The following is a 25,790-nucleotide window of genomic DNA, read 5'->3' as shown; positions in this document are numbered from 1 at the left end:
CGCAAGTCATGCAGTGAGTTTGCTCTAATGTTGCACCCACGCACTATGTTTAGGACACAGGTTATAGTGATGGGACTTGATAAAGTACATATTTGCCATAAGTATATTTATTCTACACAAAAGAGTAAATGAACAACTGACAAATGATATGTTTACAATGACTATTAATTGGCAAAAGAGGTATAGGTGTTTGTACGATAATTCCACTCGAACACTGCCCTGGAAGGTGTACACTCCTCAGTGCCCAGTGCGTCAACCGATCCCATGACAGAGAGAGAACAATAGACCCGTGTCTGGAACAAAGCAAGCTATTTACATGATTGAAGGGTGCCTATACTTGGCTGATGCAAGCAGAAAATAACACAGATCATCAAACCAACTTCCATACGCATCGATGCAGAGCTCGCATTGGGCTCGACACACTAAGTCTGAAGATTGTGGAGGGAAAAAAAATGCATCTGCACTGCTGCTTTATGCAGACCTACTACACCTATGCGTGTCACACCGTTGTCAGGACTGTGGTTATCGGTAAATGTGCATGCCAACAAATACCTGATGCAACTAGCTTGTGCCAGCTGTAAGTAGCTCTGTTTCATTCATGCATTTCTGTGGCACAGCTGCCACACAATCTTCAGAAAAATGTCGGAACGGTATCCATACACAGTTAAATTTAACATGCACATATTACGGCATTTCCCAGGTCAGTTGATAAGGTTTGGTACAAGTTTCACAAGACTTGAGCACAAAGTAAATGTGCAGCCACCAAGGGGAAGTTCCATGATGATCACTGACTACCAATGAGTATTTGTGGCACAAAGGAAATGTGCAGCCACCAAGGGGAAGTTCCATGATGATCACTGACTACCAATGAGTATTTGTGGAGGAAAATATGTATTGTGATTGACAGAATGTAATATTTTCCAATGAATTAGTATTTTCTACAGGCAATGATGATCCAGCATAGGTATATAGGCCACAGCCATAAGGACAGAGAAAGAAAACTGCCAGTTCAATTTTTATTGTAAAGTACAAGTTGTGAAACCTGTAATTGAATTCAAAACTGGTGCATGTGCAGAACAAATAACACTTGAAATTACCACATATACATTAAAAGTATGTTTACATCTCAATTATTTTTCATATATTTACCTTGTTAGGAATCAACTGTAGAAAAACACACGATTCTCTGCGAAACACATAGAGGCCTCCACTTGTGGCACCAAATATTAGAAAACTTTTTGAGACAGTGAAGCAGGTGTACTGAAAAAGAAATAGCTGTGATAACCTTATTTTGTTTTCAATAACATTTATGAAACCTGTTAAATTATGTATATATAATGTATTTTTTTAATTTTCCCATTAAAATGAAGTATTCTCAGTTTTACATAATATAAATCAGTAGTGACTGAGAACTCCACACTTATTTGTGACATGCAAATTACTATTATAAGCTTGTGTGGGTCAGTTGAACTTATCAACACCAGATGTAATAACGATGAGTTGTGCAGCTTTGTATATACATAAACAGAGAAAAAAAAAGAACACTGAAAAATTTATTGTGGTCTTAATTATTTTTTTTGCAATATAGACTATTGTGACAAACTAATCTGCAGCACAACTCAATGTCTTAGAATAGATTGGAAGTTGGCAATTTAGTTACGAGTTGGCAAAGCCAATAAATATGATGTCATGATGACAACTACAACTCTTGTTACAATGTGTATCCTACACTTACTGGATTTCCACACTTGGTTTATGATGATTTGTGAATATGTCTTGGGTCAAACCTGATGGGTGGCCTTGACAGGATCAAAATTTCTGCTCACGATTCACTTTGTTGTTGGTGTGTGTGTGTGTGTGTGTGTGTGTGTGTGTGTGTGTGTGTGTGTTTTGGGGGGGGGGGGAGGGGGGGGGGGGAATTATAGCCACAGCTACATCCACATCAATATTCTGCAAACACCGTGAGGAGCAAAGTAGAGGGTACATCCCACTGTACCAGTTATTACCAGTTGCACCAGTTATTCCATTCACATATGGAGTATGGGAAGAATGATTAACTGAATGCCTCTGTGTGTGTGTGTGTGTGTGTGTGTGTGTGTGTGTGTGTGTGCGCGCGCGCAGTAATTATTCCAATCTTGTGCTCACGATCCCTACCTGTGTAATAAGTACGAGGCACTAGTATATTCCTAGAGTAATCATTTAAAGCTGGTCCTTGAAATTTTGTTACTAGATTTTCTCAGGATAGTTTATGTCCATCTTCAAGAATCTTCCAATTCAGTTTCTTCAGTACCTCTGTGACCCTCTCCCACAGTTTAAACAAACCTCTGACCATTGCTGCTGCCCTTCTCTGCATATGTTCAACATCCCCTGTCAGTCCTACCTGATACGGGTCCCATACACTTGAGTAATGTCCTAGAACCAGTTGCACAAGTGATTTGTAAGCAATCTCTTCTATAGACTGATTACACTTCCCCAGAATTCTACCAATAAACCGAAGTCTACCACCTGATTTACCCACAACCGAACATATGTGATCACTCCACTTCATCCCTATGAAGTGTTACACCCAGTTATTTGTATGAGTTGGCTCATTCCAACACTGACTCATTGACATTACAGTCACAGAATACTAATTTTTTTCCTTTTGTGATGGGCAGAATTTTACATTTCTGAACATGTAGGGCAAGTTCCAGTACCTGCATCACATCAAAATCTTAAGATTTGACTGAACATTTACGCAGCTTCTCTTGGACAGTATTTCACTGTACATACAACTGCATCATCTACAGTAAACCTGATTTACTATTAATACTGTCTGCAAGGTCATTAATATCCAACATGAACAGCAAAAGTCCCAACACACTTCCATGGGGCACACCCAAAGTTATCTCGACATCTGATGACTCTACATACAAGATAACATGTTGTGTTCTCCCTACCAAAAAGTCCTCAATCCAGTCACCAATTTCACTTGATTCTCTATATGATCGTACTTCTGACAATAAACATAGGTGTCATACTGAGACAAATGCTTTTCAGAGAGCGAGAAATGCTGCATCTACCCAGTTGCCATGATCCAAAGTCTTCAGCATGTCATGTGAGAAAAGTCCGAGTTGGGTTCCACAAGATGTTTTTGAAATCCATGCTGGTTGGCATTGAGAAGGTCATTCTGTTCAAGATACTTCATTATGTTCGAGCTCAGAGTATGTCATAAGATTCTACAACAAATCGATATAAAGGATAACGGACAGTAATTTTGTGGATCACGTCTACTACACTTCTTGTAGACAGGTGTGAGCTGTGCCTTTTTTAAGGACTGGGATGGTTTTTTGTTCAAGGGATCTATGACAGATTACAGATAGAAGAAGGGCTAACTGAGCAGCAGATTCAGTATAGAATCTGACGGGGATTCCATTGGGGGCCTGGAGCTTTGTTCAATTTTAATGATTTTCTCAACACCAGTGACACATACTTACTTCATTCATCTTTTCAGTGGTATGACAATTAAGTTGGGGCAATTCTCGTGGGTTTTCCTTTGAAAAGGAATATTTGAAAACAAAGTTAAGCCCTTCAGCTTTTGCTTTGCTACCATCAACTTTCGTTTCTTTGTCATTCTATAGTGACTAGACACTAACTTTGGTGCCACTAACAGTCTTTACATATGATCAGAATTTGACAATATTCTGCTACGGTAGTCATTAAAAGCATCATATACTGCTCTCTTGGCAGCCAAATGCGTTTCATTCAGCATCTCTCTAGCTATAGTCTTATCCTTTGTTTTACACCTATTATGCAGTAATCTCTGTTTCTTTAGAGTGACTGTATACCATAGAGTTTCCTTCCCATCATGAACTGTTCTACTGGATAAATATCTATCCAGTGCACTGTTAATTATTCTTTTAAATTTGAGCTACTGCCCCATTCTGAAAGTTTCAAGTTCTTCATTGGATATGAAACTACTGATTTTTTTATCTAGTTTACTGAACATATATGTCTTTCTGCTTGGTTTGGTTGTTCTAGTTATATTTTGGTAATCACCTTTGCCACAACCACATTATGGTCACTGATACCAGTTTCAATGTGGACATCCTCAAGGTCAGGTCATGTCTATTTGTTGCCATTAAATCCAATACATTTCCCTCATGGGTCGGGTTCCTAACTATCTGTTCTAAGTAGTTTTCAGAGAAGGCATTTAATAATGGTTCACAGGATGTCTTATCATGCCCACCATTTACAAAACTGTAATTTTCCCAAATTGATTGTTGTATGATTAAAGTCTTCCCCAATGATTACATTATGTTTGGGAAACTTGTGTATAAGTGAACAGAGGTTTTCTGTAAAGTTTTCGGTTACATCAGGAGATGAGTCTGGGGGGCGATAGAAAGACCCAATTAACATATTATGACCACCCCCGATACTGAGTCTTGCCCCAACAATCTCACATGCAGCTTCAACTTCTATCTCAGTGGATTTGAGTTTCCTGCCTGCTGCGACAAATACACCAACTCTGTTTCCCATTTGCCTGTCCTTTAATAAACACTCAGATTTTCAACAAAAATCTCACTGCTATCAATTTCAGGTTTCAACCAGCTTTCTATAACTACTATTATATGAGTTTCACTACATTTCATGAGCACTTCAATATTCTATTAATATTCTCACCTGCGTGAGGCATTTCTTTCTATCTTTGATATGTCTGGTTTTTCTACAACTATTATTATCTGGATTTGCTGGAGAGTCACCTGATCAAAAAAAAATCTTGTGTGCACCCCACACAGAGTCAGCTACCGGAGTAACAGCCTCTTATGTGTAGTGCACACCGGACCTATTTAAGGGGACCCCTACAGTTCTCAACACTATAGTGCAAATACAGGAAGTTGCAGCTTAGCTTGTCCCAGAACTTTCAAAATCTCTGGTTCAGTCCTTCCATTTGACTAAGAACTGAAGGGCCACAATCAGATCTGGGGACCATGCTGCAAAATTGTGAGTTTCCTTGAAACTTTACACACAGATTGGTCTACTTAACCTACAATGACAGTCGCCGGGATGACTCATGAATGACCCCGGAGCCCAGATGACAAGCATCATTTGTTCCAATGTGTGCCACAATTTGCAGTTGGTTGCACTCTGTTCCCTCAATGGCTACTGTAATAGTCTCTTCAAAAAGTTGAATAAAGCTCCAGGCACACACACACATAGTGCACCTAGTGCACCTGGTGTACCTTCCTATCCCCTGCTGCTAAGGGGCACCATCATTCACCATACATTTGGACCACTGACAGTTAATAAACCCCTATCCTTTTGCGTTTGCCTCCTAACACCAGGTAAAACAGATTTCCCAAAACAGGTGACTTGAGTCCCACTGGCTGTTTCAATATCAGTGAAAGGCAGCATCTCGAACTTGTTGGTTACAGGGATCGGTACAACACCCGAATCCACCCTGGACAGGACACCTAGATCTACCATTGACACACCACTTGCAGTCAAGTGAACAGGTAATGACAGATCTTGTACTTTCTGCAGAGGAGCCAGGATCCACATGAGAGAATAGTACCTGAGGTATCTCTGGTACAGGTATCACAGGCACAAGACTCTCAGGAGCTCTTCCAACTCACTGATTCACAGCAGCTGCCAATCGCTTGGCAGTAGTCAGGGCGATATCAGTATCACCTTGCCAACTAAATTAATCACTTTGAAAAATGATGCAAAATTTAAAAGAATGATACAAAGGAATGTTCTATGTCAGAGTCAACTTCGTATACTTTCTACACCAGCACTCGAAAGATCTCTCCATCTACCAATGTAGTAAAAAAGTGGTAAAGCTGTCCACAAGAAGCCCAAGGTTGGTTTGAACATCACAGTGCTTTACTGGATGTGATCCTGTTGGAGATTGCGTACCCTTATTCCTATCAGAGATTTAAAAAGACTTCAACAAATTCTATGGCACCTACAGTTTATTGTGAACAACAAATCACAGTGCAACTTGGTAACTTTCACTTTAACAAACAATTATTGGAGATTAACTGCTGACAGCAAACTTCTAGAGCTGACTGGGAACCAAACTCTAGATCTTTGTAGTCTAATCACAATTTACAATGTGTTACATCTTCATTTGTAGAATATTTGGGATATTAAAAAGCACTGCAGCAGACCCAGTGTCTCAACATGAGGTAAGGAAGCCATTGTTGCTCATTGAAGAAACAATACAGATGGTGAATTGAAGTGCATACATAAATTACACAAAATCTATTTCAGAAAGGCATGGTACCAATCTGAGACCCACTTCAGTTCAGTAAGAGGCCAGTATTTTTAATATCTTCCTAAACTGGAGCAAATAAAAAGCAGTTCCAAACTTCATAAGGAACACTACATAAAACCAAGGAGCTAGCGGTAATAATGGGAAATTGTTGCAACACACAGATTCCAGTTCTATAGCAGTAATAATGACCAACAGAAGTTCAATAAATGTAAGGCAAAAACAGAAATCTGATAAAATTCTATGAGAAGCCATTGAAACTGGAGGTTTCGGATATTATCAGAGATAGGCACTGAAAACATCAGCCCCCAGCCCTCCTCCTTTCCATAAACCACAGACCTTGGGCAAGCTACACTAGCTTGCATGCCTCAACAATACAGATAGCTGTACCATAGGTGCCACCAAAATGGGTAGGTATCTGTAGAGAGGACAGACTAACCCTTGGTTCTTGCAGAGGGGCAGTAGCCTTTTCAGAAGTACAGGGAAAATAGCCTGGTAATTGATTAATCTGGTGTTACAGCATTAGTTAAAGTGGCCTTGCTGTGCTAGTACTGCAGTTCTGGATGAACTCTGTTACTATTTCAATTTCCTTCGCACCAATTTTAAAGATATAATCTGCGTTAGTTAGCCATGAGACAATGAAGTATTTGATTTTATTGGCATTTATTTCTATTCCTGTTCCAAGTAAGCTGTTACACAATATTGTGATGAGTGAATTAATATCTTCTTCATTTTCTCCTAAGATTATGGTATCATCTGCATAAGTCAGTATGTTAAAACCATGCAACAGTTTTTCTCCAAGTTGTAATTATTTTACTTCCCTGACAATCTGTTCCACAATGAATGAAAATAGTATACTTAACATGTTACCATAGCCGAGATAGACAAGAAAGCCAACACCTACAACAGTAGTTCAAGTTTATAGACCGATTACATTTGCAGAAGATGGAGAGATTGAAGACATGTATGATAAGATAAAAGAAATGATTCAGATAGTTGAGGGAGACGAAAATTTAATCGTGACGGGGGACTGCCATTCGGATGTAGGAAAAGGAAGAGAAGCAAAAATAGTAGGTGAATATGGAACAGGGGAAACCACGTGAAAGAGGAAACCACCTCGCAGACTTTTACATAGTGCATAATTTAATCATAGCTAACACCTTGTTTAAGAATCATGAAAGAAGACTATATATGTGGAAGAGACCGGGTGGCATTGTAAGCTTTAAAATAAATAACATAATGGTAATACAAATTTCAAAACCAGATTTTAAACTGCAAAACATTTCCACTGGAAGATGTGGGCTCTGATCATAATTTACTGGTTATGAAATGCAGACTACAACTGAAGAAATTGAAGAGAGGTAAGAACTTATGGAGATGGGAGCAGGGCAGAGCTAAGAAAACAGAATAAAACTGTGTGCCGGACCGAGACTCGAACTCGGGACCTTTGCCTTTCGCGAGCAAGTGCTCTACCAACTGAGCTACCCACACACGACTCACGCCCCGTCCTCACAGCTTTACTTCTTCCAGTACCTCGTCTCCTACCTCCCAAACTTTACAGAAGCTCTCCTGCGAAGGGGCAATAGCCTTTTCAGTAGTTGCAGGGGCAACAGCCTGGATGATTGACTGATCTGGCCTTGTAAGACTAACCAAAACGGCCTTGCTATGCTAGTACTGCGAACGGCTGAAAGCAAGGGGAAACTACAGCCATAATTTTTCCCAAGAGCATGCAGCTTTACTGTATGATTACATGATGATGGCGTCCTCTTAGGTAAAATATTCCGGAGGTAAAATAGTCCCCCATTCGGATCTCCGGGCGAGGACTACTCAAGAGAATGTCGTTATCAGGAGAAACAAAACTTGTGTTCTACAGATCGGAGTGTGGAATGTCCGATCCCTTAATCAGGCAGGTAGGTTAGAAATTTAGAAAGGAAAATGTGTAGGCTAAAGTCGGATATAGTGGGAATTAGTGAAGTTCGGTGGCAGGAGGAACAAGACTTACGGTCAGGTGAATACAGGGTTATAAATACATAATCAAATGGGAGTAATGCAGGAGTGGGTTTAATAATGAATAAAAATATAGGAGCGTGCGTAAGCTACTGCGAACAGCATACTGAATGCTTTATTGTAGCCAAGATAGACACAAAGCCCATGCCTACTACAGTAGTACAAGTTTATATTCCAGAAATAAAATAGTCCCCCATTCGGATCTCCAGCCGGGGACTACTCAAGAGGACGTTGTTATCGGGAGAAAGAGAACTGGCATTCTATGGATTGGTGCATGGAATGTCAGATCCCCTAATCGGGCAGGTAGGTTAGAAAATTTAAAAAGGGAAATGGATAGGTTAAAGTTAGATATAGTGGGAATAGTGAAGTTCGGTGGCAGGAGGAACAAGACTTTTGGTCAAGTGAATACAGGGCTATAAATACAAAATCAGGGTCAACAGAAACATCCGATCTCACGCGTCGGCTTTGACCCGTGACGTAAGGGTGTTGTGGTGTGTGACGTCATTACAGCGCGGAGTTTTGTCGCTACTCGTTATGTCTAATGAATCAATATTGGTTTTTTTCTTTTTTTTTTATTTGTTTCTTTTTTTTATCTTTTGATTGACCTACACATTGATCTGTAGCGTAGCCCTGAATACGAGGTTAGGTTGGGAGTTTTTTTTTGGCCTTGAGTACCACTTGTTTATTATTATCTTTGTTTGCTATCAATGTTAGCAGATTGTTCTTGTGAAACCTTTGTGTGTGTTGTTTTTCTATGTGTTTTCGTCTTTGTGATACGTATGCAACGTTTCTATATCCGCCATATTGGAATTGTCGTTTCCGCTATATTTGTGACGTCATGGGTCAAAGCCGACGGGTGAGATCGGACACTTCCGTATTTCCCAAAATCATATAGGGATAATGCAGGAGTAGGTTTAATAATGAATAAAAAAAATAGGAGTGTGGGTAAGCTACTACAAACAGCATAGTGAACACATTATTGTGCCCAAGATAAGACATGAAGCCCACGCCAACTACAGTAGTACAAGTTTATATGACAACTAGCTCTGCAGATGATGAAGAAATTGATGAAATGTATGATGAGATAAAAGAAATTATTCAGGTAGTGAAGGGAGACGAAAATTTATTTAGTCATGGGTGACTGGAATTCAAGAGTAGGAAAAGGGAGAGAAGGAAACATAGTAGGTGAATACAGATTGGGGGTAAGAAATGAAAGAGGAAGCCGTCTGGTAGAATTTTGCACAGAGCATAACTTAATCATAGCTAACACTTGGTTCAAGAATCATAAAAGATGGTTGTACACATGGAAGAATCCTGGAGATACTAGAAGGTATCAGATATATTATATAATGGTAAGACAGAGATTTAGGAACCAGGTTTTAAATTGTAAGACATTTCCAGGGGCAGATGTGGACTCTGACCACAATCTAGTGGTTATGAACTGTAGATTAAAACTGAAGAAACTGCAGAAAGGTGGGAATTTAAGGAGATGGGACCTGGATAAACTGACTAAACCAGAGGCTGTACAGAGTTTCAGGGAGAGCATAAGGGAACAACTGACACAAATGGGGGAAGAAATACAGCAGAAGAAGAATGGGTAGCTCTGAGGGATGAAGTAGTGAAGGCATGAGAGGATCAAGTAGGTAAAAAGACAAGGGCTAGTAAAAATCCTTGGGTAACAAAGAAATATTGAACTTAACAGATGAAAGGAGAAAATATGAAAATGCAGTAGATGAAGCAGGCGAAAAGGAATACAAATGTCTCAAAAATGAGATCGACAGGAAGTGCAAAATGGCTAAGCAGGGATGGCTAGAGGACAAATGTAAGGATGTAGAGGCGTATCTCACTAGAGGTAAGATAGATACTGCATACAGGAAAATTAAAGAGACCTTTGGAGAAAAGAAAACCACTTGTATGAATATCAAGAGCTCAGATGGAAACCCAGTTCTAGGCAATGAAGGGAAAGCAGAAAGGTGGAAGGAGTATATAGAGGGTCTATACAAGGGTGATTTACTTGAGGACAATATTATGGAAATGGAACAGGATGCAGATTAAGATGAAATGGGAGAGAGGACTCTGCGTGAAGAGTTTGACAGAGCACTGAAAGACCCGAGTTGAAACAAAGCCCCGGGAGTAGACAACATTCCATCAGAACTACTGACAGCCTTGGGAGAGCCAGTCCTGATAAAACTCTACCATCTGGTGAGTAAGATGTATGAAACAGGCGAAATACCCTCAGACTTCAAGAAGAATATAATAATTCCAATCCCAAAAAAGCAGCTGTTGACAGATGTGAAAATTACCAAACTATCAGTTTAATAAGTCACAGCTCCAAAATACTAACACGAATTCTTTACACACGAATGGAAAAACTGGAAGAAGCTGACCTCGGGGAATATCAGTTTGGATTTCGTAGAAATATTGGAACACGTGAGGCAATACTGGCCCTACAACTTATCTTAGAAGAAAGATTAAGGAAAGGGAAACCTATGTTTCTAGCATTTATAGAAAGCTTTTGACAATGTTAACTGGAATACTCTCTTTCAAATTCTAAAGGTGGCAGGGGTAAAATTACAATTTGTACAGAAACCAGATGGCAGTTATAATCGTCAAGGGGCACGAAAGGGAAGCAGTGGTTGGGAAAGGAGTGAGACAGGGTTGTAGCCTCTCCCCGATGTTATTCAATCTGTATATTGAGCAAGCAGTAAAGGAAACAAAAGAAAAATTCGGAGTAGGTATTAAAATCCATGGAGAAGAAATAAAAACTTTGAGGTTTGCCGATGACATTGTAATTCTGTCAGAGACAGCAAAGGACTTAGAAGCGCAGTTGAACGGAATGGACATTGTCTTGAAAGGAGGATATAAAATTAACATCAACAAAAGCAAAACGAGGATAATGGAATGTAGTCGAATTAAGTCGGGTGATGCTGAGGGAATTAGATTAGGAAATGAGACACTTAAAGTAGTAAAGGAGTTTTGCTATTAGGCGATCACAATAATTGATGAAGGTTGAAGTAGAGAGGATATAAAATGTAGACTGGCAATGGCAAGGAAAGCGTTTCTGAAGAAGAGAAATTTGTTAACATCCAGTATTGATTTGAGTGTCAGGAAGTCATTTCTGAAAGTATTCGTATGGAGTGTAGCCATGTATGGAAGTGAAACATGGACGATAAATAGTTTGGACAAGTAGAGAATAGAAGCTTTCGAAATGTGGTGCTACAGAAGAATGCTGAAGATTAGATGGGTAGATCACATAACTAATGAGGAAGTATTGAATAGGATTGGGGAGAAGAGAAGTTTGTGGCACAACTTGACCAGAAGAAGGGATCGGTTGGTAGGACATGTTCTGAGGCATCAAGGGATCACCAATTTAGTATTGGAGGGCAGCGTGGAGGGTAAAAATTGTAGAGGGAGACCAAGAGATGAATACGCTAAGCAGATTCCAAAGGATGTAGGTTGCAGTAAGTACTGGGAGACGAAGCAGCTTGCACAGGATAGAGTAGCATGGAGAGCTGCATCAAACCAATCTCAGGACTGAAGACCACAACAACATTCCAGTCTCTGGGTGTATTATGTTAGCTGTAATTCGTCTTTGCTGCCTAAGATGATCAATGTACTAATTTTCTTTACTCTGCATCAAAAGTTACTTTCAGTAGTTTAAGTCATGTTTATTAGAACTGTATCTATTGAATTTTAGTTCATCCTTTAAGCTTATATCGCCATATCGCTACATTCTTGTCATTACACTAATGTTTGTTGTATATTTATAAAGATGCACATCCTTGTGATTCATCACTATACTGATTCATGGAATTTGAAATAAATAAAGTGGCACGTCGTGAAGCTGTTATATGACATAAACAAAACTTAAATTCTGGTTCATAGATGATTGGAACACGTGGTGATATATCAAAACTGAACTACAGTAAGTATCTGAACAAACTTCTGTTGCTTATAAGAATTTGTCAGCGGGCACAATATCACAATGAAGGCATCTTTTACACTAAGTGAGAAAGGCGCATGTTAGTAACTTACCTTGATTCTCTGTGTGGATCTGAGAGGAGCGTACAGCGATGACACATCTTCTAAACTGGATAATACATAGGGCACAGAGCCCATGTTTCAGACCTTATATCATCTTGAGTTTAAATTCCTGAGGAAAAATTGTACTACTTATATTTATCTTGGTATGAAAAAAAGGACGTACACTTCTGACGAATGGCATGATGAAATGTCTTTGACATTTACTCTATCTTACACAGTCTCTTCTGAGCCTACTATCCTCGTAAAAATAGAACGGATCCATCACTTTAACATCGCATTAATAACTTAATATGGACCCGACTCAGCTGCGCCAGCGAATAAACAACACATGTTATTATGTAACAGTACTACACAACACAAAAACAAAGTATGTCTTAATTGACTAATTCTTTACTACTGGAATATTGGCCACATTCATCCCGCACGCACCGTCCTCACCACCGCCCCCAACCACTGCTACATAATCAAAGATAATATTTACGTAAATATTTGACATTTACCAATGTGACTTATTTATTGATGTCGATGTCCGGACTTTTCATTAAACACGGCGACTTACTTACTGCGAACATCTTTCTTTCTTTAAGGAAGACTGAGCATTGTGTAATATTTTCATGAGGCAAAGTGTCCTTATTGTGAGCAGAACTTTATTAACAAGTCTGTGTCGTTCGCCAGCCATGGCTGGAGAGACTAAGACAAAAATTACAAAATTGATATCTACAAACAATGTGTAACAATACAAAATATTTTAATACATTAAGCTTTTTACTACATATACTTTTAAGCTGCTGTTGACATTAGATTTCTCTGAAAGATTCACTAGTTTTGGAGAAAGTTCCGTAGATCCATTTACTTTCTTCACACTAAAAAATTATTTGATGGAGTACAATGGACATAGTTTCAAGCCTCTTGAAATTTTGTTCTTGAATCTCTCCGGGGATAGGATCCGCACTTCCATAGGTAATGATCTGAACATTTTCAGGGCAGTGATGCGAAGACTATCTCTTGTTTTGGGTCGACAAGTTGGTATATAACTGATGATGGTCGAAGTAGAGAGGATATAAAATGTAGGCTGGCAATGGCAAGGAAAGCGTTTCTGAAGAAGAGAAATTTGTTAACATCCAGTATTGATTTGAGTGTCAGGAAGTCATTTCTGAAAGTATTCGTATGGAGTGTAGCCATGTATGGAAGTGAAACATGGACGATAAATAGTTTGGACAAGTAGAGAATAGAAGCTTTCGAAATGTGGTGCTACAGAAGAATGCTGAAGATTAGATGGGTAGATCACATAACTAATGAGGAAGTATTGAATAGGATTGGGGAGAAGAGAAGTTTGTGGCACAACTTGACCAGAAGAAGGGATCGGTTGGTAGGACATGTTCTGAGGCATCAAGGGATCACCAATTTAGTATTGGAGGGCAGCGTGGAGGGTAAAAATCGTAGAGGGAGACCAAGAGATGAATACACTAAGCAGATTCAGAAGGATGTAGGTTGCAGTAGGTACTGGGAGATGAAAAAGCTTGCACAGCATAGAGTAGCATGGAGAGCTGCATCAAACCAATCTCAGGACTGAAGACCACAACAACAACAACAACAACATACACAGTTTAGGTATCCTTGTCGCTGATGCTTCTTATCAATTCTTGCGGTTTTTCTTCGTCGATGTTCGTTTTGTTTATAACAAACCATTCTTTTGTCACATCAATTAAGGCATCTTATTTTAAGCCTTGCTGGCATCGTTACCTTTTGAGTAAAGAGTTGTGTCGTCCGCAAATTGCAAGAATTGCATTTGAGAGCCTAAGTCATTTACAAATTAGTAGCAGGAAGGGGCTCATTACCAATCCCCGTGGCAGATTATATTCCAATTTCTGTTCACACAAAAACGCTCCAAGGACTGGCACTATCTGCCGTGTGTTTTCGAGACAATATTCGAGGGTTGCCTACTCCATACTGACTGAGATTATCTAGATGGGCCCTATAAGGAATGCAGTCAAACACTTTTGTAAGGTCACAAAATGCCACAGGAAAAGATTGTTTTTCTTCAAAACTGTGCTTTATTGCAGTAACCAGATCTAGTGCTGCTGTTGTAAATTTGCCTTTCTGGGAACCATGCTGTGCACATAAAAAAGGTCATAAATTTCAAAGTAGTTGAAGTGTGACAATATTATTAAAAGGATAGTTGCTACTCAACACGTAACAGAGATGTTGAGTAGTAGATAGGCATGACAAAGAGACTGTCAGAAAGTTAGCTTTCGACCAACAAGGCATTGTGTGTGTGTGTGTGTGTGTGTGTGTGTGTGTGTGTGTGTGTGTGTGTGTTTGATGGAGGCCTTGTTGGAAGAAAGCTAACTTTCCGACAGTCTTTTTGTTGTGCTTGTGACTCAGCATCTCTGCTGTACAGTGAGTTGCAACTATCCTTTTCACAATATTGCCACAGTCTATCCTGTATTTTCCATTGTTTCATTTAGTTTGATATTTGGTCTTTCAGTGTAGTCTCAATGACTCTAGCAAAGATTGAAATGATTGAGACGCATCTGAAGCTTGCTACCATGACTGGGTCACCCTTTTTATAAACTGTACTGTCCTCAAAAAGTTTAAGAAAGTCAGCAGAGACACTTATTAATTACTGTAGTTAATGGTTAAGTAATGCTGTGGATAATTTTCTTGAGCATGATAGAGGTCATCCCATACATATGATGATTGCAAAACGATGATAAGATTTTACAATCATTATTACTTCGTTTTTTGAAACTGCATCCAGTTCATCATTACGCAACTTTGTCACTTCCTACAGCAGCTGTGGGGTCTATAATCAAGTCAGGGACTGCATTTGTAGTGTTCCTCACAATGGCAATAAAGTAATTGTTGAAGTTTTCTGGACTACACAAGTTTAATGGAGAAGGGAATTTTTTCCTGTGTTCACTGATCAGGTCCCAGAATGCCTTGCATGAGTTGTGAAATTCTTCAGCGAACCTATCATTGCTTTTCTTTTTAGCTTCTTCTACATTCTTTCTATAAAATCTTTTTGTCTGTAAATATTTGCTGCAGAAAATTTCCTTTGCACTGGGATCTGTTGCTGTATCGGAGTGATCATGTGATAGCAGTAAAATGCATTTTATTTTTCTCCTTTTTTTAGTGTACCTTGCTTTTTCTTTCACCATATATTGTCTGTGTTATTTCATGTCTACAGAACGTTTTCTAGTCGTCTGTGGAGTGATGTAGGGAAATATCGTTTCAGTAGTCTGGAAGAACTCTTCAAATGTATCAGTCACTGCCATTTCCTGTAATGCAAGCTGTCACTCAACTGCAGATAGAGCTGTTTCAAAAGCAGTTAACCTTTCATATTTATTTATGACCCTTTTCGTAAATACATTATTAGAATGGCAAGGAACAGTTGGTCGATAAATAGCTCTTTTTGTATAAATTTCCATGACAAGTGCTTTGTGACCAGATATCATCGTGTCAACTACAGTCACCAACTGCAGGCATGATTTGCAACAAGTCGTTCGTACCTGGCTATTAGGTTCATAAATTCTCTCTTTAGTACTCTCGTCACCAAAGTGAACACTGAAATCTCCACACAATGCAATTTTTCATTTCAAGTTCATTTATGAATAGTAACACAGACACAATTCCATTTGGATGAGAAAACTTTCAAAGTTGCCATTTGGAGAACGGTAGACTAACACAACAGTTATATGAAGATCTAATAACTCCCATTCTAAATCTAGATCCTGACAGAATTTCTTTAACACTCAATTCTCTGTTGGTATATGCAGATACGCCATCAAATGAAGCAGCTGTTCTGAGCCATGCACTTACCAAATTTAGGTATTCAATATAGTCATGGTACTCACCTTTTTGAGCTGATAACCAATGTTCACACAGACACTGTACTTCTGGCTTCACTTTTCCTATAGAGAATGGCAACACATCAAGTATAAATCTAAGACATTGTATAATCATCTAGGAAATATTTTCACTGGGGGCGGGGGGTGCAGTGGGGAGAATGTTGGGAGAACAGAAGAGGCTCTCTCCTGGAACTACAGAGTACGCAGTAGGAACATTTTGATTGGGGAATAGGAAAGGAAAATCTGTGTCCTTCACGCATAGTTAGAGGAAGCAAGGACGCAACTCATAAGGATCAAGGGAGGTAGGGGGGATGAGGGTGGTTCGGAACTGGCAGCTGGCAGCTGGTAGGAGGATAGGAAGAAAGAGAACGCTTTCTGACAGTTTTATCATCAACACCAAAAACAGGTATCTACTACTGCCAGAGTTAAGTGGAGAAGAGCCTAAGGTAGAATGAAGAGTAGGAAATGTGCAGCACACTTCAACCAAGGCCAAGAAGCCTAGGAATGTACAAAGTCTTAGGAAGAAGAAAGTGCTGCTGCTAGGTAGTAGCCATGGGCGAGGTGCAGGCCCTCAGGTACAAGAAAGTTTAGTGGTAGCGTACCAGACCACCATTGTCTTCAAGCCAAATGCAGGGCTAAATCATGTGATAGAGGATCTAGGGTCTTTATGTAAGAACTTTACAAAGAGGACCATGTAGTGATAGTGGGTGGGGCGGGAAACAGTTTGGTCAGGGATGGGGCATATGACAGAGGTGGTGACCTCAACAAGATAGCTTCCCTGACTCATGGCACCAATGTACACTTTGTTGAGCTGTTCTGGCGTCATGATGGGCCACACCTTGATGGAGCTCTGAGGCGAATCAATGTGGGGTTAGAGATGGCTCTGAGGATAGCCAACTTTGCTCACATTTCCTGGTGCCCATTGGGACTATCAACAGATGGGGTTTCACTAGGCATGGCCTACACCTAAACAGGACTGGGAAGGAAAGACTCATGAAAGTATAGGGAGTGGATCTTGGGACACACATGGTCAAATATCTGTTGTTATAGGTGGGAAAAGTTAGTCTTTTTAAGGATAAATCCAGACAACACGTTCACCTGCCTAGAGAGTATCTCCAGCACTTTAAAAATACTGAAACAATCTCTCACAAGACACATTTTAACAGCTCAAATATCACATATACCAAATGTCACAACGAAAAACAAACCATTGGAAAGAGTAACATGGGGAATTTCACAGACTTAACAATCCTCCATCAAAACATACAATCAATAAAAAATAAAATACAACTATTAATAGTTGAGCTCCAATCTTTGAACTGCACAGTAGTTTGTACCTCCGGAATATTTTACCCAAGAGGACGCCATCATCATGTAATCATACAGTAAAGCTGTATGCCCTTGGGAAAAATTACGGCTGTAGTCTCCCCTTGCTTTCAGCCGTTCGCAGTACCAGCACAGCAAGGCCGTTCTGGTTATTGTTACAAGGCCAGATCAGTCAATCATCCAGACTGTTGCCCTTGCATCTACTGAAAAGGCTGCTGCCCCTCTTCAGGAACCACACGTTTGTCTGGCCTCTCAACAGATACCCCTCCGTTGTGGTTGCACCTACGGTATGGCTATCTGTATCGCTGAGGCACGCTAGCCTCCCCACCAACGGCAAGGTCCATGGTTCATGGGGGGGTGAACATATTTATCAAGTGATTATCTAAGTCAATATAAGGAGTTAGTTAAACCTTAACATTAGAGTGCCAATCTAAAATAAGTAAATAATTAGTACTCCTTGAAAAATGAGGTGACTGAAAGTAGGTAATGGACTCTTAAATCAAAGAACAGTAAGTTAACGCCTGCTTCAGATGGGGAATTTTCAAGCTAAATCCCTAAAATGTCGCCACTAATATGATTCTTCCTATTTATTATATTCTCAGCCAATTTGATTTTATTCAACCAAATAATCTTTTCTCTTTTAAACTCAACCTTACAAGAAGCACAGAAAAAGAACAATTGAAATAAAAAACCTAACCTGTAAATGGTAACAAATTTATTCTCAACATTTGAGTCATCTATTAACATCTTTAAATTATCATTACATTGAACTGCAATATTCTTAGGACTACTACTAAACCCATCACTGTTCTGATTTACATCATCACAGATTAATATCATTTGAAACAAATTAAATTTAACCTTGCACAAGCTTTATTAGGAAAGACCAATTAATGTAACAACATTCATCTTTATCTCAATTTTTATCATGAAACTATTTACTAACTTTATGTGATCATTCCCTTATATTTTCACCAGAAAAATACACCTATCGTTGACATTTGCAGTTGCATTAGGTATATGATAAATATTTATATTATTTGGATAAAATATCACACCAACCACATATTTAAACACCTTGTAGCTCAAGGTACCCCACTTGCACTAATATACATGATTTTAATTGAAACAATTAGAAATGTTATTCAACCAGGAACATTAACAATATGATTGGCTGGAAACATAATTGCTGGTCATTTATTGCAAACTTTGTTAGGAAACACAGGACTTGCAATAGCAATGAATTTAATTTCCTTACTAATTATAGGTCAAAGACCTTTACTGGTTCTAGAATCAGTAGTAGCTACAATTCAAGCTTCTGGTATTTCAATACTAAGAACTCTATATTCTAGAGAAGTATATTAAACTTACATTCACTAAGGGTCTAAAGGGTGACGTGTTTGTGATACTTTTGAATGCACTGTTGCTTTGAAAGAGTATACTGACACACACACACACACACACACACATACACATTTACAATGAACATATTACTGCACTGAAATTGTGCATAAGTTATATTGTATTTATCAGTTGGTTTTACTGAGAAATTCATCAATGGAGTAGAAGGAATTCGCCACCAATAAATCCTTTAGGCTTCTCTTAAACTGAATTTCATTGGTTGTTAAGCTTTTTATGGGTGCTGGAAAGTTATTGAAAGTGTGTGTTCCTGAATAATGCACACCTTTTTGTAGAAGACTAAGTGACTTTAAATCCTTGTGAAGATTATTCTTATTTCTAGTATTGATTCCATGAATTGAGCTGTTGGTTTGAAAAAGTGATATATTTTTAATGACAAATTTTATTAAGGAATAAATATATTGGGAAACAGTAGTTAGTATCCCTAGTTCCCTAAACAGGCTTCTGCAGGATGTTCTTGAGTTCACATCACATATAACTCTTACTGCATGTTTTTGTGCCTGGAAAACTTTAGCTTGGCTTGATGAATTACCCCAAAAAATAATCCCATATGACATTATGGAATGAAAGTAAGCATAGTATGCCAGCTTTTTCATTATTATATCCCCTATGTCTGACAAAATTCGCATTGCAAACAGACATTTGTTAAGACACTTCAGCAGTTCTGTGGTGTGCTCCTCCCAGTTGAATTTATTATCAAGCTATAATCCCAAGAATTTAACACTGTCCACTTCTTCTACCTTCTTGTCATCGTATGTTAGACATATACTCGTGGGACACCCCTTACAAGTTCTGAACTACATGTAGTGTGTTTTTTCAAAGTTTAGTGACAAAGAATTGGCTAGGAACCAGTGATTAATGTCCACAAATATTTTATTAGCTGATCTTTCTAAGACTACGCTTGATTTGCTATTTATTGCAACATAACATGTTTCAGTAGGAACGAAATTTTTACATGAGCTACTGTTCATCATATACTGATTGGCAAGCATTTATTTTTATTTATTTATTTAATAAATGATAATAAAGTAATAATAAATAATGATTCATAATTATTATTTAATAAATAATAATTATTTAATAAACAAATAAAAATAAATGCTTGCCAGCCAATGTGTGACAAGTACCAGCAGAAATCCAATTACCGCGAAAGTAACAAACCTATTCTTGTTGTTCACTTTTATAAGACTCATCTTACTAAAAATTCTTTTGCAGACAGCATTTGAATGTGGAAGGGATCAACATGAGAGTGTAAACTCTGGTAGGGCTGGAAATTCTTTCTCGCCAAATAATATTTTCAGGTTGTGTAGGCTCCTCAAAAATACATGCACTTCTGACCAGTTCTTAATATTTTCCTCTATTTTTGCGATAGGAAGTTTCCTCTAGTCTTCACCGATTAATTTTAGTTCCTTGTTATCATATAGATAGAGTATACTTGGCAATTTTGACATAAGCTGTAAAAGAGAGGGAGTTTTTTTTCCTCTTTCTGTGTTTGAAAGAGCCCTTTTAGGTGTCAAAACTGCAAGCAATGATAATAAATGCTCATCATAGTTATATGTCTTTTTCAGTTCTGAACATCCCGTCTGTTTGAAATCCCTAAATCTGCAGTAAAAGTCTTTCATGGCATCCCATTCATTACATATTTCTATTTTCTGACCTGCTTTCAGAACTTTATCTTCTAAATACATTTTGCTGTCAGAAATAAACTTTGACCAGTTGTTGGGTTCAATGTCAACCAACTTATTGGTTACAACATACCGTCATTCCATGCAGAAAAGCAACATTTCCTTGCACGTTTCTATCATCTTTTCATGTAAGTCAATAATAAAAAATTTACAACTCTGGAAATACTTATTTAAATCTGTGAAGTCTGGTAAAATGTAGGCCAAAAATGAATACAATAATTTTTAAAAATTGTCATTGAGGCGCTGGTGAATTGCTTCTGCTGCAGTCAGCCTCTCCTCGACGTGTTTAGAATCGAAACAGAGATGGATGCTGTTTTGTAATTATCACTGCAACTGCCTACAAAGATGACCCTCTAGTTTTTGATGGATGCAACAATTAATGAGTTTTGATATTTAAAAACTTGTGAAATTCATGCAGTTGTACCTGTCTCTTACCAATAGCTTTAAAATAGTTGTGAATGTTTCTGGCTAGGTCTTCACAACGTCTGGGAAGACATTTACAATCTTAACTGGCACATTTGAGAATAATTAGTCCAGGGCATTTTTCAGCTAACGGAGTAGCAACAAAGTTTCTTGACCGGATCACAGAATAACATCCATCAGAACCAAATCCTATAACTTTGTTTTAAGAAATATTGTACTCACAAAATGAAAGTGTTGGTTAGAATAAAGGTTTTTCCTTGTTACAGCTTCTTTTTGTTATCATATTTACCCTGCTTAAAAATTTCGCAAATATTCCACATTTACTTTCAATTCTATATGTCTTTATCAAAATATCTAACCACAATACATGACGTTTTAACAGATCAAGAATGGTGAATCATCAGTAAGAACACAGAATTTTATGTTACATTTTTTTCTGAAAATTCGTTCTTATGAATCTTTCCTATCACGTTCTTTACCATCTGGGAACGTTTAATGCGACAAAAATGTATAGAATAGGTGATTTTAGAATCAGGAAAATAGTCTTAACTATACCCTTCAGGGGATCTATGACATTGAAAGGAAGATTGTTTTCTGCCAACTTATTTCAGCAATGTGAGCCTGCTTATTTAAAGATGCTTCAGATGAAACTGATTTCACAAATGTACTCAAAATTGTTTGATTTTAGAGGACACTACCTTCACTTTTTTGACATGATTTTAACTTTTAGAATGTTTTTTAATGCATCCCAATTCAGGCACTAAAGTTACGTTACAGATTCTACTTCTACCACTTTCAGAGTTTGATTCTTCAGCATACAAGCAAACTTTAAATTCATGATTAGTTTCCCAGACCTTTTTACATTTTTGTTTTCCTCTCTTACATTTAAACACGTCTGTTGTAGATGTCTTGGGAGTAGTAGCACCACTGTCACTCTCTTCAGCTTCCATTGACACAGTTTTGCACTACTTAAAACATTACAAATCGCACATCTGAGCCAACAAGATAACTCTAATCCTTTTCACTTATGTATGAGCATCACACAGGAAGCAAAGAATTCAAAATGGTGAATTCTTCAGGGGATTCATCTGAGGTGATGACCTAAGTTTACTTATGGCAAGTAGGATGCTCAAAATCGTATTTGTGAAAGAAATTGTCAAAAATTAAATAAACTATAAACTTAAAATAATAAAAAATGAAATCTTAACAACAGTAAGCATTTCAAAAGGTCATACAGCAGATGTTTGATCTGAAGGGCGTACATATGTTCATGCACCATCTTAAATTATCGTACCCAGATCGTAGGGTTGGCAAAGCTACCCTACCCTGAAAATTATACTACTCAAACTGTTTGCGTCTACCACGAATTAGCACCAATTGCAGTCGAAAATTTTAGGAGAGTTTAGAAATCTTGGGTTAAACCACTGCAAGTGAAACGCTGACATATATTTTCATCATTGTTACAAATATTTGGCTGTTGTTATACAAACAGGTCGCAGTTTCCAAGAGTGTCCTGAGACTGTTTTTGGCTTTATTTTCATAACATCTAGCTATTTTCGAGGGTGTGGTTAGGCTGGGAAAGAAGAACACAGCCTGAATTGATAGAAAATACCTAGTTATGGTGATAGACTGATCTGTCGCGTGGCTAAAGTCCTAATGCAACAGTTTGTTTGTGAGTTGGCGAGGCCAACGAATGTGAAAGCATGAAAACTGGTTGTGATGACAAACTGATCTGTAGCATAACCAGGACTCGTCATTAGGCTGGAATGCTACAATTTGGGCCGAATTGGTGAAGCCAATGAATGTGAAAACAAAAAGTCTGGCTGTGGTGACAGACTGATCTGTGGGATAGCCAGGGGCCTAAGTTACATGCAAAGTTAGTGGTTTTTCTGTTAGGTGGTGAAAGCTACCAGGGTGAAAGCAAAAGACCTGATTGTGGTGACACAGTTACGTGTAGCTTGTGGCACACCAGTGAAATATACAGGATGAGTGAAAAAGGACTTTACAAACTTGGAATGGTATAGAAATTTATTGAGGTTACTTACAGAATCGGTAAATGTGTCACTTTGCAGCAAACAACCTCAAGATTCACATGAAAGTGTCAAGTGTCAATTTGGTTGATGTGACTACCATTTGTGATGCGGCAAACATCCAACCAGTAATTATTTTCGTTCCACACTCGTTGCAGAAAATAAGGCGTAATTTGTGCAACAACAATGTAGATTCGATTTTTCAGGCCAGCTAAATTGTTTGGTAGGGGAGAAACATACACACAGTCTTTAACGAAATCAGAGAGAAAGAAATTAAGTGGCCTGAAGTCTGGGGGGGCAAGGTGGCTATGTGAGGCGCCCTTCATGGCCAATCTATCGACCTGGGAAGCGATTATCGAGAAAACCTCGGACTTCCACGAGGAAATGAGGTGATACACCATTTTGGCGGTAGTGATCCATCCCCTCTCGGTCATCTTAATTGATCCGTGGAATTATAAGTTTTCAAGTATATCCAAGTACACAATATCAGTGTGTTTTCTTCATGGAAGAGAAAGAACGGCACACTTTCAATTTGGTGAACACACAGAACACATTAGCTCTGGGATTGTGATGTACGTGTTCCAGGACTTCATAAAGATTCTTGCTGTCCCACATTCTGTTGTTATGGGTGTTATTTCATGCCACTGATATAAAATGTTGGCTCGTAACTGAGGATTATTGTGTTCAGCAATATCTCAGAATCGTCTATCCGATGCAACATTTCTGCACAGAATCCCCACGAGTAACTTTATCTGTATCACTGCTGTGCTGAGTCATTGTGAATCTGTATGGTTTGAAGTGTAACCGTCTATGCAGTACTCCTCAAACAGTCTTTTGTAGAATGGCGTCTCACGAGACGCACATGGCGTCGATTTTTGTGGCCTGGGGGCAAAGTTCTCCCTAACATAATCATCAATACATGGGCGAGCTGGTGATTTATCATGTCGCAGTGAACAACCCACCTCAACAAAGTTCTTGTGCAAGAGTAAACTTTAGGCCTACTTAGAGGTTCTTTAGCGTATTCGGTGCGAAATTTACGCTGAACACCGAGAGTTGTTGCAGAGTTCGTGTCATGTGACCAAACACACACTGCAGCAGTGAAAGTAGCCATTTTAACTGTACACTAGCGATCCTGGTGACGGAATGGGATACTGATGCACCACATGAATCAAACCGGAGCCTGTTTCCCACAAAATGGCACACCTACCGCCTCTGTAAGTTATCGCAATAAAGTTCTATATTATTTCAAAGTTATAAAGTCCTTTCTGACTCACCCTGTATAATCTTGCTCTACTTCGTTCATCATAAGAATAACCTGGTGTAAACAAACGCTTACGAGATGACTGTCAGCAGCCGTAGCTCACGCACACTGGTGTTATTCTGCTCTTGGAAATAGGTCCAACTTATGTATCAGATAGCTTATTACTATGTCACTGGAAATGAAACTTTAATACATTCAGGTTTATTAACAGGTATCAACGTTTTTCTTAATCGTACTTTAACTACGTAATTTTTATTTAAAAAATTGTGTACAGTCACAGTCTCTGCAAACGCTACTTGTGCTCTGATTGTCTCGCTGTTCATATGTATCGCCAAAATGGATAACAATGCTTCCTGCTTTGTAGTGCAATATGCGAGCGAAACATCGTTAATGGTCAGATAAAAGTTGTTAATGTTTTTCCCAAGATTACACAGAAAAATCAGCTTTGACGTTTTTCAAGGAACTCTATACAATAGAAATAAGAGGGCACATTGAAAATGTGTCCCTCGTGTAACCGGTAGCTTCGTAGATTGACATTCACGTGAGCTGGTTAGTGGCGATTCAAATCTCCTCATGATCTATAATTTTTTGTTCCATTTGAATATAAAAAATCATTTAAATATGAAATTCAGCAAATATATTGTAATCAACTCGTAGTCAACCATTATTTTTCAAGCAAAGTGCACAGTTGCTGGTTTCGAATTACATATTGGACCCGAAATTTTGGTTTTCATTGGAAATACATATTCTGAATTGTCAATTTTTATAAAAGATTGATGAAGTTATAAAAAAATTACACAATTACATTTTTTGGTGAAAAATGAAAAATCAGATACTTTTGTTGTTTGAATCTGCCCATTGTTTTGTGGGACAGATGTACTCTTACAGGAGCCAGACTGATAAGTGTCGTAGGAACACGGAAAACACACTATACACATGCTGCATTTTTGCAGTAGTCAGTGTAATACTACAAACTGAACCCAACACAATTGATGTGCAGGCAAGTTAAAGGATTTGTCATGAGAAATAGCAAAACATTTAAGCTGCCAAACATAGTGGAATTAATGCACGAAGCTTTGTGACATGTCAATGTTGAACGATGTCGAAAAGCAGAATTTCACATCATAAAGGAGGAGGAGTAAATGTGGATTTTTGGTGGCTTTGGATTCTGTTGCTGATTGCCTAATTATCAACGTAGCGGTGCTGAAATGCATTCCTCAGAGCCCGATATGGAAGGAGTTCAGAAATTATCAGATGACTGACTGTAATATCTTCCATGGATTCAATTTTTAACTACATGGTAAAATCACAGGAGTGCGCTTTTACGCCACAGCAGAAAAATTATCCTTGCTAAAGTCAAGAATTTTCGTCAGTCTTGTTTTAAATTGCAGTAATATGTTAGCTAATATCGAGGGCATGATGTTTTCTGCCCTGTCAACTAAGAAGCATATCGTCTGAGTTTTACCATATATTATTTCCATCTGTTTA

The 25,790-nt window shown here is 38.4% G+C and overlaps 1 protein-coding gene across 3 annotated transcripts in view; it reads right to left on the bottom strand.

Moving 5' to 3' along the window:
• The window catches only part of LOC126412441 (Hermansky-Pudlak syndrome 5 protein homolog), a 74,742-nt gene extending 61,994 nt beyond the window's left edge, over positions 1-12,748 (bottom strand). Inside the window, exons 1-3 of one of the 3 annotated variants that reach the window (XM_050082041.1) lie at positions 12,512-12,748; positions 12,299-12,416; positions 1,150-1,260 (exon numbers count right to left, since the gene is read on the bottom strand). In XM_050082041.1, coding sequence (XP_049937998.1) covers positions 1,150-1,260; positions 12,299-12,382 — 195 coding nt within the window. In that variant the 5' untranslated portion in view covers positions 12,383-12,416; positions 12,512-12,748. Of the gene's footprint in view, positions 1-1,149; positions 1,261-12,298 lie in introns of all 3 variants that reach the window. The other 2 variants (XM_050082042.1, XM_050082040.1) reach the window with 2 other exon arrangements.
• Positions 12,749-25,790: the final 13,042 nt, after the last annotated feature.

Source organism: Schistocerca serialis, chromosome 7, assembly GCF_023864345.2.
Source record: "Schistocerca serialis cubense isolate TAMUIC-IGC-003099 chromosome 7, iqSchSeri2.2, whole genome shotgun sequence".
Taxonomy (NCBI): Eukaryota; Metazoa; Arthropoda; class Insecta; order Orthoptera; family Acrididae; genus Schistocerca; species Schistocerca serialis.
Note: the sequence above shows the minus strand (reverse complement) of the source record. Positions and strands in the feature narration are given on the sequence as shown.